This window comes from Balearica regulorum, chromosome 2, assembly GCF_011004875.1.
Source record: "Balearica regulorum gibbericeps isolate bBalReg1 chromosome 2, bBalReg1.pri, whole genome shotgun sequence".
Lineage (NCBI taxonomy): Eukaryota > Metazoa > Chordata > Aves > Gruiformes > Gruidae > Balearica > Balearica regulorum.
In genome coordinates this window covers 38,176,576-38,191,163 of record NC_046185.1, presented here as the reverse complement: position 1 = coordinate 38,191,163, position 14,588 = coordinate 38,176,576, and the positions used below count along the sequence as shown (strand labels likewise).

The 14,588-nt window shown below is 37.1% G+C and overlaps 2 protein-coding genes across 6 annotated transcripts in view; one reads left to right on the top strand and one right to left on the bottom strand.

Annotated features, from left to right (window-relative positions):
• Positions 1-14,588, top strand: part of SGK3 (serum/glucocorticoid regulated kinase family member 3) — a 60,674-nt gene that overhangs the window by 31,024 nt on the left and 15,062 nt on the right. For 4 of the 5 annotated variants that reach the window (XM_075743953.1, XM_075743956.1, XM_075743955.1 and 1 more), the window contains exons 2-5: positions 254-459; positions 4,982-5,065; positions 7,241-7,313; positions 10,104-10,179. In XM_075743953.1, coding sequence (XP_075600068.1) covers positions 382-459; positions 4,982-5,065; positions 7,241-7,313; positions 10,104-10,179 — 311 coding nt within the window. In that variant the 5' untranslated portion in view covers positions 254-381. Of the gene's footprint in view, positions 1-253; positions 460-1,979; positions 2,103-4,981; positions 5,066-7,240; positions 7,314-10,103; positions 10,180-14,588 lie in introns of those variants that run through there. The other variant, XM_075743951.1, reaches the window with a different exon arrangement.
• The window catches only part of ARFGEF1 (ARF guanine nucleotide exchange factor 1), a 270,777-nt gene continuing 267,065 nt past the window's right edge, over positions 10,877-14,588 (bottom strand). Inside the window, exon 31 of the transcript XR_012833795.1 lies at positions 10,877-10,890. The gene's annotated coding sequence lies outside the window, so the exon portion shown is untranslated. The remainder of the gene's footprint in view (positions 10,891-14,588) is intronic.

Sequence of the window (14,588 nt, the reverse complement as noted above, 5' to 3'; positions counted from 1 at the left end):
TCTGTTTCTAGTATGTCTACACAACTCAGTGGTTTTTTTGGGTGTGCTTGTGTCCGTAGAGAACTTGAGTGATTTCAGTGAAACAACGAAGAACCACAAACATGAAACAGTTTGCAAAACCGTAATGGTTACAGCTGTATACATGCACAGTAAAGTGCGTTTCCTGCCAGGAAAAGTTCTTGTCACACAGGTTTTAGCACTGTGAGTTAAGTGTTCCTGTTGTACTTAATTTTCCTTTTATGTTCACTTTAAGATTACATGATGGAATTCACATTTTCTCAAGAAAAGCTGCATATCTTGGATCAATACCGTTGAAGATATCTTCTGATTGCAACACCTGAAGAAGGGTCCTGTAACAAATTTGTCAAAAGAACACATACAATGGATCTCAAAGAAAGCTGCCCAAGCGTTAGCATTCCCAGCTCTGATGAACACCGAGAGAAGAAAAAAAGATTTACTGTAAGTATGTGAGCATGTAAGGACTGTAGACAAATGCATAGGCTATTAGTGCCTAGAAGTGCTACTTTTTTTTTTTTTTTTGAAACTGGTAAGCTTGGTATTATTTTCAACAGGTTTATGGAAATCTGCTCACTTGCTCTTGTGAGTACTGACCATAGTCCGCTGTGAGAAGTTGTGAATGTTTTACGGTGTTTAACTATGGTGCTTTCTGCAAAAAGAATTTGGCTTTACAAATTTCTGGTATTTTTACCCTCAAATAGCAGCATTTTCTCATATAAAATACGTAAGCGTTCAAATGCAGGGATAACATTTTGGTAGCAAATCAGATTAATATTTGGTATCCTACATGATTTTTCATGAAAACATGTATTTTGTAAGGGAATAAAGTGTGGTTTTGGTTTTGTTTTGTTTTTTAAATGGCCTTTTTTTCCATACATATCCTATGATTGTTTTATAATGTTTTGTGTAAAAGAAAAAAAATTTTGAACAACCTTTTTTCTGTCTTCCTTCCTGTTTTCTGATTTTAATGCCTATGATTTTTTTCCTATCCTGTTCCCATTTCCATTCCTTGTCATTCCCTTCTCTCTTCCTTTTTTGGCCTCCCAATTTGACTTGCTTTCTGGAAGTAAAGTCTTCCTGTTCTGTGGGGAAACTCTTTGCATTGCGTACTGAAAAATAGTGTCATGGATTTTTGTTTTGCTTATATGTATGCTAGGATATAAAGACAGCATCATAATACTTCCTTTAAAATGCTCGAGCTGTATTATTGCTCTTGTGCAACTTCCTCTAAGTGTGGTGGGGTGTTGTTTTTCTTGAGTGACTTAGTCACTCCTCAGATGTGAAATGCGAACACCCTTAGACTGAACTGCAGTCTGAAGAGTACGAAAAAAGAAAGATTCACTTTGAGTTAGATATCTCTCTTTTTCTCTTCATCTCCCTTCCTCAGAGAAGAATAATGCTATTTGATTCGACAAGTGTATCAAGATGTAATTTGAGGAAGAAGTGTGCTAGTGCAGGGAGCAAACAAAAGAGAACTTTACTAATTCTTTAAACTGCTGCATGCATGTGAAACTCGAATGAGCAGGAAAAACTTGATAAAAGTCTAAACTTGAGCAAAACAGGTTTGTTTTACTGTGTCGGTGTTGGCAGTCCTGCCATTAAAATGTGCCAGTGTGGTACATTTCTAGTATATACAAGTGTTGTGATTTCCAGGTCATTTTACCCAAAAATCTGTGTGACAGCCTTAGCAAGTTAAAGGCACTTTCTTTGCGTGTGCCCTTTGGAAAACTGTACAAGCAAGAGTAGGAAACTTCAGAAATTGGGGGTTAAGATGGAGGGGGGAAGGAATTCAACCCAGCTTGCATAGTGTAGAGGTATACTTTGTCGTGGCGGCTTCTGCTTTGTGCATCAATTAGCAGCTTGACAAGAACTGCTTTTCACAACCAAGCTTTTGAGTATTATTGCATGTATTTTGGGATTTGATAACAGAAGTGAGGGTAATACTAAGCTTTGTGGTAGGAACTGTGAACTCCAGCATGTGTCTTCTCTTTTGTAGCAGTGTTGTGATAGCTGGAGCCTGTCAGTACAGCTTTTGGAGGGGAGTGAGATGGGTGTGGGTGCAAGCAGTTCTTAACAGATTTGTGGTAGGTATAGCTGTCTGCTTCTGGTAGCAATGTTAGTGCCACTTCCATAAAGAGCAATAACAACCTTAGGGTGAAAGAAAAAGTTAAAGTCATAAAGGCTAGGAAAGACTTCAGGTGGCTATTTTGTATAATCTTCACCTTACTGTCACTTACAGTATGTATCACTACTGCTTCTGAGACTATTCTAGAATCTTACTGGTCTGAATAGAAACTATGAATTCCAGCTCAGACCTTACAGTGGCTCACTTAATGCTGGCGTGGAAACAAGACAAGTATGTGCAACTTTGCTTTTACTAGCTTTTCTTTTTCCCTTCACACTTGCCCTGATGAAGGACTTTTAAAAACAATTTTGTCTCTGTGCAGTCTTCATTCTGATAAATGACTCAAGCTTTTCAGTTTTGTCTTTGGAAATGAACTCTTCATTCCTCCTGAACATTTTCATAACCTTTTATTGAATATTTGATTTGTTTTTCTTAAATACTGTGTGCATTTGATATATTTACTACCAATATATTTTCTTGACTAACAATTTCATGTTTGAATTTTTCGGGCATTCTGGCAAGGAAGCTTTTTTGCTTCCACTTAATTAGCAGTAACCAGCCTCTATATATATCCACTGTAGGTCACTGTCTTGCCTTTTTCCTGAAGATTCAGCATTAACTTTCTTCATAAAAAGAGCAAAATACTTGCTTGTTTTGGACCATATCTAGTCTATATTAATTGCTATTCTGTCTTTGCTGCATGGTGGGCCACTTTCTTTTGCTTGTTTTGCCAGATAACTTTGTTCTGGATTTCTTGCTTTTATCCCTATGCTGTTTGATGTCTGAGACTTGATTTTTCTCTTCTGACCTGTTCTCTTGTCTACCCTCACACCCCAATCATAAACAGGCTTACTAAGAAATCTCTTTCAAGGGTGCTGTTTGATTAAATATTGAAACTTTGTCTCAGACCAGTGATGTATAATACTAATCCTCAGCCCTGTGGAAACTGTGCTGTTGGTTTTTTTTTTTTATTTTGTTGGCACTTAATAAATAGTTTCCTTACTTTCTCAATGCTTACTGTCTTGAAATCTGGAAAAAGCCTACTTTTTTATGTGTCTTTGCTTAATACAATTTGAATATTTAATCCAAAAGCATGAGCTACCAAAACAGAGTTGAAGCCTTTTAATTTCAGTGACTTAATTCATGAGGAAATCTTATGATAGCCAGAAATAACTGGGCCCTATCCAGTAATGCAGCCCAAAGACATGTTATGTTTTGGGGTTTTAACAAATTCTTTGTAGATATCATATGTGTTCTTGCTGTTCAGTGCTTCCGTAACTGGTGAACCTGCAGTTTCTACTTTGTTGGGTATGCAAGAGCTTTGATGGTGGTGTGAACTGGATGCCTTGTATGTTGGGGTTTTTTAATGCTCTCACATGTAAAAAATGTTGACTGTATCATTGTTCTACAGCGAGCTACTCCAAGAACAAAACTGTTTAATTCTGAGGTTGACAAGAAGGTGAATATGGTCTTGTATCCTAAGTTATGCTTGTGTATGTGCTTTGCAGTCTATACATTTTGCCCTTTCAATTTAAGAAGTTGTCTGTGACCTGCTGCTTAAGCTTCTTGGCTTTGATCTGCCACGTAGTCATGGGGAGTAATGATGAAGTGTGTATAAGATACACACATGATTGCTGTATAAGATACCTAGTTCAGGAGGACAGTACTCAAGTCTTTGCAGCTGAAGCTTTTGCTATTTGCAGTCTAGGGAGGCTCTAGAAGGTGTGTAGCTAGGTTTTTATGCCAATGCTTGCTTGGCAGTGTAAGGAAAAACTAGTTTTCTAAGTAGAGTCTCATCAGCATCCTACTGGATGTCTTTATCCAGCCTCCTGTGTTCCCCAGGGAAGACAGAGCAGCTTATTTGAGCAGTTAATGTAGCATGGATGCAAATCTCAGGCTAAGGAACCGATGGTGGCGGCTGCCACTTCCACTGAGGTAGTTAGAGGTGAACTGCTGTTGCAGGACAGAAGGGAGACTGGGGCATTGGTCCAGTTTTCTACGTCAGGAATTAGCAGCCTTCTGGACTTGTTTCCTTGCTGTGCCTGTCATTTCCCCTGACAGAATAGCCAGTCTCCTTCTGAAAGCACAAGGTGGAGAAGGGAGGTCAGCTAGTTGTGTAAGAGACAGGAGAAGCCTGCTGGACACTCAGCTGTCAACCAGATTTACGAAGCAAGGGATTGAAAATCTGTCTAGTTACTGGAGTCCTCTTCTGCCATGGGATTTGAATGGCCAGAACTGTGCAGTAGGTTCCAGCTACGCCTCCCTTGATCCCAGTGCTAGGTATTATGTAACTTGTGTTGTATTTTGGCCACAGCAGTCTTTTTTACCCCCTAAACAATTGTGTCATCTGCCAGGATCCTGATTATAATATGTATTCAAGATGTTGTGAGGAACAGTTATCTTTATAACTGCCTTCTGTACATGCTTTGTCTTTAGGATTTGTTGAAAGCTATCTTTGGTATTTAAATGCTTTACTTACTTAATATTAGTCTTTATTATGGATTATCAAGTTGTTAACAAATTTCATGGCACATTTTTATAGACTATTGTCTGATGGCCAAGTGTTCTTACTGGATATGAACTAATTTATGAAACTCCATTAAATCAGCTTAAACACCAGGCAAGCAGAAACTATTTCTGTAAAATACCAGACTCTTCTAATTGTTCTTTTAATCACTTGTGTTGATGTCTATGTGACAGCTGTAAGAAATGTATAGCTCAACAAGTACATTTAAACAATACATTTTAACAACCTGCCCTTATTTCCACCACAGGATTAAACTTAAGAGGTTTTATTAAACTTTGCTGTTGGCAATAACTTTATCTTTGTTACTACAGGTTTACAAAGTGTTGGTCTCAGTTGGCAGAAATGAATGGTTTGTCTTCAGACGGTATGCAGAGTTTGATAAACTCTACAATACAGTAAGTAAAAGACAAGCTATGAAATCATTCCAGAATAGCACAGAGTAACACTTGTTTGCAGCGTTACCGTTTGAGTTAATTCCCTCATTGCGGAGTTTGAGTCAGCATTCAATAACTGTAGGAACCTGTTTAAAGCAAACGACAGGGTGGGGTTTTTAAACTTTGGTTTGTTTGAATTTCAAACTCAAAATCCACTTATCGCTGCTTTTTTTCTATTGTTGCTTGGGATCTTAGTGTCATGAAAGAAACTTCCAATTTACTGGTTATCAAAACATCTGAAATGTGCATTTGTTTGCCATGGTAAAAATCACTGCAAAACTTAAAACATCTAGATAGATAAATGTTTCTCAGAATCATAGAATGGTTTGGGTTGGAAGGGACCTTAAAGGTTATCTAGTTCCAACCCCCCTGCCATGGGCAGGGACACCCTCCACTAGACCACATTGCCCAAAGCCCCATTCAGCCTGGCCTTGAACACTTCTAGGGAGGGGGCATCCACAACTTCTCTGGGCAATGTTTTATTAAAATAAATGTTTAAAATAAGTGGTTTACTTTGAAGTACTGAGATCAATGAACAAATCCTTGTTTCTTAATACAAACTTTCTGGTCGGTCAGTCATGACGATTGCTACCTGCAGTTTCATAGCCAAATTTTGTGGCAGTGGTCCAGAGAAAATAGTGACTAAGTAAAGATTCCTTGGATTCACTGCTAGAAGAGGATTTTGCCCCTTTTATGTAGTGGGCAAGTGGGACAAATACTTGCTCAGATGTGCAGTCTGCTATGCGTCCTGCGTCCATACTCTTCTCCAGTTCTTCATGTTTAGAACCCACAATTTCTGCTTTAACAAAAGAAGAAATAATTGCTCTGTGATCCCCATAAGAAAAGATTACCAGCTGCCACTCTGTGCTTCCATTTCCCTTCCATTGTCCCTATGGGAAGTAGTCAGGCTTTTGTCCCTTCCAGCTCGCTGTACATGGATTTAGATGTGACAGTGGTATACAAATGCAGGCACTGAGCTTGGAGCTGTCTTACAAGGTCTGAGCTGAAGTCAGCCTGGATGCACTATGCTATGCTTTGTGTGCTTCTTGGGATAGACTTGCAAGTGATGTGAAAACAAAGTATCCCCTTTTCCGGTAGCTGCAGAGTGCTGGTGATCCTGTTCCCTGTGCCACGTTCTTTCACTATTCAGAATAGCATTGCTCTGCTGAAGTTTGTTCAGCACGACTCCTTCTAATGCGTGTAGAGGTGGCGATCCTGGGGAAGCATAACCAGGAGGTCATTCAGTCCAGTTTCTATTCAGTGTAATTCATATTGTATAGTACACCAAAAAACTTGTGTTGCTAACTGGGAGAAATACTGATGTTTCCAAGGAAAGAAGAATTGCCAGCTGCTGTATTAGAAAACTACTCGCTTAAAGAGAATGAGAGTAAGATTGCTGCTCTTGGAGTACTTGTAGATGAAACAAATGTAATCAAGGCTTGGCTAATGTCAGGGGTTTTTTTTGATAAATTCAGTGCTGTTGTATATCATTTTCTGGTCAGTTTATCAAATGTAGAATATAAGCAAATTATCAAATGCAGTATTGTAAAACAGTCTGTTCATCTATTTACAATTTTGACTTAGGGGTAGACCACCTGTGGTTTATGAAGTGTTAAGAATGTTGTTTGCGCAAAGCCCAGAGGCCTGTATCCCCAACCCCTCTTAAACCTCATGCATACATCCATATGTAAACAGGCAAGAAGAAAAAAAAAAAAACCCAAACCAACAACAACAAAAAACCCAAACAAAAACCCCATGAGAGATACAGAATTGATGGAGGAAGGTAGTAAAGAGCAGAATAAAACCAACATTGAAATGCTAGTGTACTTTTTTAACCTGGGGCAAGTGGAAAATCACTTTGCCAATATTGCAGAAGATAGCTGCAATAGTCCATAGCTTTCTAAAGTGAGGTGGCCTTTGAATTTAAAAGGGTATGACTGGTGCAGACAAGCTGAGTACAGGTTGTTTTGGGTTTGGTTTTTTTCCCTAAGTGTATGAGTAGAGAAGATGACAAAGAGGAGCAGAATTACTAATAATCAGATGTTCAAACTGTTTGTCAGAAAACAAACAAAATGCAATTATTTCTAGGTACTTTGATGTCTAAGCACAATCAAATTGTATGTATTTTGTTTTCAGCTAAAGAAGCAATTTCCCACCATGAACCTGAAGATTCCAGCTAAAAGAATATTTGGAGATAATTTTGATCCTGGTAAGTTACATCTTGTTACTCATTTTGTCGGCTTCTTTATGTGAAACTTGATCTATTCCAGCCTACAAGAAGCTATCTTAGATGAATTTTACACCAGCCCTCAAAACAGTGACTAAACCAAAGTTTAGTCATGCTTCAGTCAGGTACAGGAACTAGTAGTGGTAGGTATTCTACCTTGTGATCTTGAACAAACTATTTAGTGGCCCGGTGCCTCTCTTGCACTGAAGCTCCTCCCATATTCAGGATTGTGAGAGGTTCTGAACTGTCAGGTGTTCTCTCTCCTCTATAAAGCAAAAGCCAAACCCCAAATTCTTCTAAATGTATGCCTAGTAAACTTCAAACTTCCTTTGTGTAACCTTTTTTCCCCTCTGAAAAATGAAGTAACGAAAGGATTTATCGTTGAAGGCTTTTGAACTCTCTGTATGTAAATGTGCTTCCTTGTAGAGTTTAGATGAAAATGCACCTCTTCCTGTTGTTGTTGTTCCACTTACAGCCTGTCTGATATGAACATGGTGTGATCTAGTTAGCAGTGATAGGTCCTAATTAAGCTTGCTCTGTCCGCATCAAAATACTAATGGAAAATCACTTGTAAAGTGTGAAGTAACCTAGGTGGCACCACTGATGAATAAATAAAAAGGCAAATGAGAGACCAGGCCTTTGCTCTGTGTGTTTATACCCTTCGTTCAGGCCATTTTTCCTTAAGGGTTTTCCTAATGGCTTATTGGGAACCTCCCACCCTCCCCTGGTTTGCTGATGTGATCAGACTGTGTTTGTAGTTTCACCTCCTCCTGTACCTGTTTCAAGCATGTCATTTTCTCCTTTGCTGAAGAACAAATGGATCCAAAGATGTTGACCTTCTTTGGATGTGGTGGTTTGGGTTGTTGAGAGCTGTTTCAAACAAATTATTTTTTGGCAGTTACAGTTAATCTGTATCCTGACATGAAACTCCCTTCTTTTTTTTTTTTTTTAATTAAAATAATCAAATGCAAATATTCAGGCTCTGATGTCCTCTTCTGATGATGTAAATGATTACCAAAAGTTCTAAATGTATTATATCTACAGGGACTGCTTGTTTCTTTTGGTTTCTTTCCTTTTCTCTGACCTTGGGGTTTTCAGAGATGGCTGAAGACCTAGTAATGTCATGCAGTCTGGTCTGCTGTACAGCCAAATGTACAGGTGGATTTTTTTTGTCAAATTTAGGAAACTGGAGTTTAAAGGGGGCGGGGGGGGGGAATGACACACATGACCCTACAACTTCATTAAACCTATATATGTAAAACAGAGTCCTCAAACTTGTTTTAGATTTCCGTGAACTATCCTGAAATCCTTGAAGCATGAGAAACTAAATAGTTCTCAAGATGTTTCTTGCTGGAGGGCAGGGTGGAGACGGAGCCATGATGTTCATTTAAATAATTCTTTATCTTAATGCTGATTTATTGAAGCTTCAATGTGAAGTTTCTGCTGGCTTTTGAAATAAGTCACATACTTTACAAATGGAGAAAACATATTTTACTTCTGTCAATCCATGCTTGGGTATACAGCATTGTACTATTGCACTGAAGTCCTAAGTGAAGTAGAATGAAACTTAGATATCCTTTTTACCAAAGTCTATCAAAAATACTGTCATAACATGCATTGTCATCTAAATGCTCCATTTTTTATTGACATTTAGGTTATTTCAAAATCAATCTTGTTTTGACTTCAGAAATGGTGGAAGAGGGAAATCGTAGAAACCAGTCAGAATACAGAACTAGAAAATTACAGAATACATTTATGCTGATGTGATGCAGGAGTCTGTAGGCTTAGCATGGCTGATTGCATTCTAAGTCCACCGTACTGAAGCTGTTGATGTTGGTGACTACTGCAACATCTTTATGCAGACTTACCTTCCTGTTTGATGTCAGTAATTTGGGATTATTAGGTTAGGGATTACATCCCTGAAACAATATGAACATTTTTCTTAATACTGGAAATACAGCTTTTAATTGAAATTTAATTTTAAATTAAATTAATAGTTGTCAGTAATCTGTATGTGACAGAGTCATTGGAATACCTTAAAAGTGAATGCACAAGTTAAATATTCTTTTTCCATACAAATTATTTTTGGTATGAGTAATGAAAGATGTCATTCTGTTTTACACTTTATTCCATGTTAGAGCTCTTTTTCTATTTCAAGTCCCTTGTGTATCTTTCCATTTCGATTAAGAAAAGTTACGTGTTCTAAACTTTGGATGAGGGTGGAGATTCTGAGAATTATTTTTTTTTATGTTAGAGATCATGTCCAAAATGGAGGGGGGAAAAAAAGCATTGTATTTAGTTGTCTTAAATGGTTACATCTGAGTGCCTGCTGGCTGGATGAAATTGTGCAACTTACCCACTGCCATATGTATATTATGGAAATATGCTGCTTGGTGGGACTGTTTGTGTAAAAACTTGACTTGTGCAACTCATGTCAAGTTTTGTTTGTGGCTTTTTTCTGAGTGGAATCGGCTACTGAAGGGCTCACCTGTGCAACGAAGGCTGCACAGGTTAGCCCACTGATTACACACTGTTCCTCAAGTGCTTCAGTGCACTTCTAATCCACCTGGCTTCCTACGTTTTCAGGTGGTGTAGCAGAGAAACTGAAACTTGTTCTTTCACCTCACTTGAATGTTTTAAGCTTGTGATTTTCATACACAGAATTGTGAACTTTTTTTAACTGTTGTTAAAGTCCTGAAAAACCCTAAATTTGAAAGTAAGTCTTTTTCACAAGCTGACTGATCATTCTAATAAATCTATTTTTTGTTCCAGATTTCATTAAACAGAGAAGAGCAGGACTGAATGAATTCATTCAGAATTTAGTTAGACAGCCAGAGTTATGCAACCAGTAAGTAGTTTCATTTCTATTTTATAAGGACTATTTAAAAAACATGAGATGTCAGATACAAAATTACAAATAAGTACTTTTAACCAGAAAATGTGTTCTACCTGTTCAGTGCTCTTAAGTACAATAAATAAACTTTAATATAGCTGTTCATTCCTTCAGGAAAAATCTACAAACTGAACAGTATAAAGATGTCTTTGTTTTCTGAAAACTGATCTACAAATAAACTTGCAGGCAATGAATTGATTTTTGGTTGAAGGCACAGATTCCAGTGTAAACTCTGCTGTAGGGCAGGTGTTTGTTTTGCCAATAGCTTTATTGTTTGAAAACTCTACTGTCACTTGCTACTACATTGTCCTTCTGTGAGTAAGTCACTGCCTGCATCCTTTTGTTGGAGCAGTTTGTGTCTACTCCAGAATTTGTTTTAAGCCTGTTAACCAAGTAGCTTGCTTGGGTGGTTTGGGATAACCAAGCTGACCTGCCTAAAGCAAATGAATAAGCTTGCATATAAACTGTTGCGCCGGAAGAACTGCAGGTGTGTTAACCTCCATCAGTGGGATCGTGATGAATGAGAGATGGTGATATGCTAGAGTCAGTTCCAGTTAAATCTGGAGGATAGCGCTTCTGTGTGTGAACTGATTTGGGGGGTAAACTGCATTTTTCTTTCAGTTTAAATCTATACCTAACCAGTTTAAACTAAATCCATTCAGCTTTCTATGTTACTTCAAAGAGCAAAATGATAAAGTGCTATGTTTGGTTTTAGTATCAATACATATGCTTTGTTTAATTAGCCTATCTGTACAACCTGTGAAATGGCCAGTTTCTTACAGGAAAAAAAATCTAACAGAATATTGCTGCAGTTTGCAGTCAGATTATGATTTTTTTCCAACAAATGAAATATTTAATGTCCTATTAATCTGAAATATGTACTGCCTTCTTTTTTTTTAAAAGGAGCATTTTATATACACTTCCTTGTGATAAGTGGGAGAAATTTCAAAGCAAAGTCTTTATGGTGGAATAGTTTTCTACTAGAACCAATACTGTGAGGTTTGCGGTCATAGCTGTGGTGTTCTCTGGGAAAGATTAAAAAGCGCTTTGAAGTAACTAATTATTGAAAGCTAATCTGTTTTGTTACATTAGGAAAGGACGTTGGTTTTACTTAGCACAATCCCCTTCCCTGTTCAGTTGTCAGTATGTCCAAGTACAAAATATTTTGTCTCAAAACATACTATATTTGTTCTCCAAAGGTAAAATGATACTTTTTTTATGCACATCACAAAATTGTGTGCTAAAAAAAAAACAAACGCAAGTCCACTTGCCGCCTTAAATTTTTGTAAAAGAGGTTTAAAAATTGTTTTACGCTCAAATGCATCTGTAGCTGAATCTGTTCTTTAACATGGCACTTTGTCTGATCCATTAAAACTAACTTAAACCAGTATGAAGAAATAGGTCTTTTAAGTATTTTGGTGCTGCTGCAAGTGTGTTAAATAAAAAGCTTATTAGGCATAGCTCTACAATAAAAACAAATAGAGACTGCAGTTGGATTTGTGCTGTTCTCTTTCTCACCCTTAAAGTAACAGTGATTTATGAGGGAGAAAAAGTGAGCCTTTAATTCACAATTCAATTGAAAAGCATTTAATTTTATAGTAATTTCTGTGTTACTTTTAATAACTGCAGGGTACTTTGTTTTTCTGGAATGAGCTGCTACTTTTTGCAGTGCTTCATTGCAACAAATCATATTAATAATTACATAATCTGTCACCTTTCTATGTGCCAATCAGTGTTATTAATGAAGAAATACCAAAACTTCGACCTTGGTTGTTTTTAGGGGTGGTTTTGTTGTTGTGTGGTTTTTCATAGTTTTTTGTGAAATCTGCTAGAAACTACTCAAGGTATATGTGGTAACTGAGTCTTCACAGATAGTCCACGTTCTTGCTTTGTTAGACTGTTTTGCTTTAATGTGCTAATTAAATTTGATATTAGATAAAATAACATTAAGTTAGTACTGTACAAGGAAGACTTTAGGGGGTTATGCATGCTCAACTTTAAGGAAGTTCAACTTCCACTACCTCTTTTAAAAATACGACATCCTGATACTGGTTTCAGTGCTTAAGTCCTACTTAGGAAAACTGTTTGACTAAAAGCTTAAGGATGATTCACGATAATGTCCTCATTTCTGAAAGGGAAGGCACCTGAACATCTGAATTGAAAAGCACAAATGTCAGATTCGGTGTCCAACATAGTAATATTTACATTATTCTCTGAAACATGCAACACTTCTTTTTTTTTTTTTTTCTTTTGTTTTCCTTTTTATTTTTCTTCTTCTTCAGTGGACTTCGTTCTTGGATCTGACGTATTTGTTGAATATTGTATCAAAGCTGAACCTTTCTACTCAATAATAAACTCAACAGAAACCTAATGTGTGTTACAGTGATTAGAGACACCTTGTAATAGATGATAAGGATTTTCCTGCAATCATTGTCAGGTGGAATATAGGCAGAGGTGGATCCTTGGCTTAAACCAAATTGGGAATTAAGTGGACTATCTTCCAAGCTGCATTTACTCAGCTAACTGTATTTGATAGAGAACTTGCTCTCATGGATAGAATGCAGATGTTGCAAAAAAAAAAAAAATTTCAGAAAGGATAGAGATCTGATAATGTGTCCCCTTGCTGACTGAATAGGAGCTGGGAGTTTGCTACTTGTGAGTCCCTCTAAATCACTAAGCAACTGTTCCAATTGGACTGCTTGCCCCCTCAAATGTAGGTTTTCACTGAAACAGCAATGCATCTGTCTATCAGAGCATGTCCAAAGAAAATCTGTTTGAATCCAAATGTATAATAGAGAATGCATTAAAGTATCAGTTCTTTAAGTGAGAAATGGGGTTCTGCATTTATTCCCTAGAAGAAAAGTCAGAGTCACTGAATTTTTTCTGGTTTCAAAGTGTGATGAATATAAAAATGAATATAAAACCCCTGGACTAAGATCTCACAGCCCATATTGGGGAAAGCAAACCTTGCACTGCATTAGTTGTGCTCTTTTAAAATCTTGCTGTACGTCATGGCTTTTTGAGCCTTTGGTTTCTGAAAGAAAGATAGCAGTGTGTTACTTTGTGTGTGTGTGTTAAAAGGCATGTGGAGAAGAGGGAGGAGCTGGACACCATTATTTAAAGTATGTCTTAAACATTAAGGTTCTGTTACTGGCAACTAATTTTACTATTTTAATTCAAAATTTGTGTAACTTTTTGGGCTTGTTCATATTTGTGGGTGTGTTCAAAATTTGTGTGGCTTTATATTTTTCTGCAGGAAGGCTAATGCAGAACAAGTATCGCCAAAGGAACCATATTTAGGTAGAGCTTGACACCCCTTCATGGATTTCAGAGATAATCCATAAACTAAATTTATCCAGTCAATCATAAAAATCCAGATAAAACCAAGTTTTGCTGGTAGTATTTGCACAACATATATTGAACATTCCTTTTTAAACTGTTTTCTTGATCCTTTTAATTTGATACGTGAGGTTATTTTAGGAATAGATTCAATGTATTTTAAAATACATTGAGTTAATACATGTGAGTTAATATAGCACAGAAGTCCTACCAATCTAGATAGCATTTTGCATAATGTGCTGCAATCTTGGCTAAGAAATTGGTACATTCAACTTTTAAATCATGACTTCTTTGCAGTGCTTTTAAAATTACAAATGTGAACAACGTAACATTGATCAGTTATGCTTCTGACCGCCATGTATTGCGGAGATTTTTAATACCCAGCAAGTGTACAGTAGCCTTTTACTGTGAATGGATGTTTTTTCCGCTGTGAATTCAGTCATGGACAAAGTTACTATAGTAACTATTTGAGATGTATTACAACATGCTCTATTTAATCAGCCAGTTGTCCAGAATAATTAATACTGAAAGGTAATTAAGTTCTGGGGTTTTTTTGTTCTGTCTAGTGAAAAGCATTAACCATAACTTTTTATTCTTGATATTATGATGTCCAAAGATTCTGAAACTTAAATTGTTGCATCACGAGCCAATATTACTACAGTATTCAAACCACAGTGATTTTTTTTTTTTTTGTCTTCCTGGGACTCGGGATGCAAGACAGACCTTGAAATAAATCAGAATTTGGAGTTCATATAAGATGGGAAGAATTAAACTGAAATGATGGGAAATTGTGTGACCAGTCTTGTTGCTGTACTTTTAAACCTGAAAGGCTGAAGGTAACTGAAACAGATTTCAAATAGGGTTTAGGAATACAGAATGTAAGTGATGGAGACTGGGGACTTCAGATAGCATAAGGCATGAATTAGGTTTAGTAATGCTTATATGAAATACAGGAGCTGGAGAAAGGTCAGAAACAGCTCATCTCTTCTGATACTCACTTTACAGAAGTGTGGAACGTGAAATGG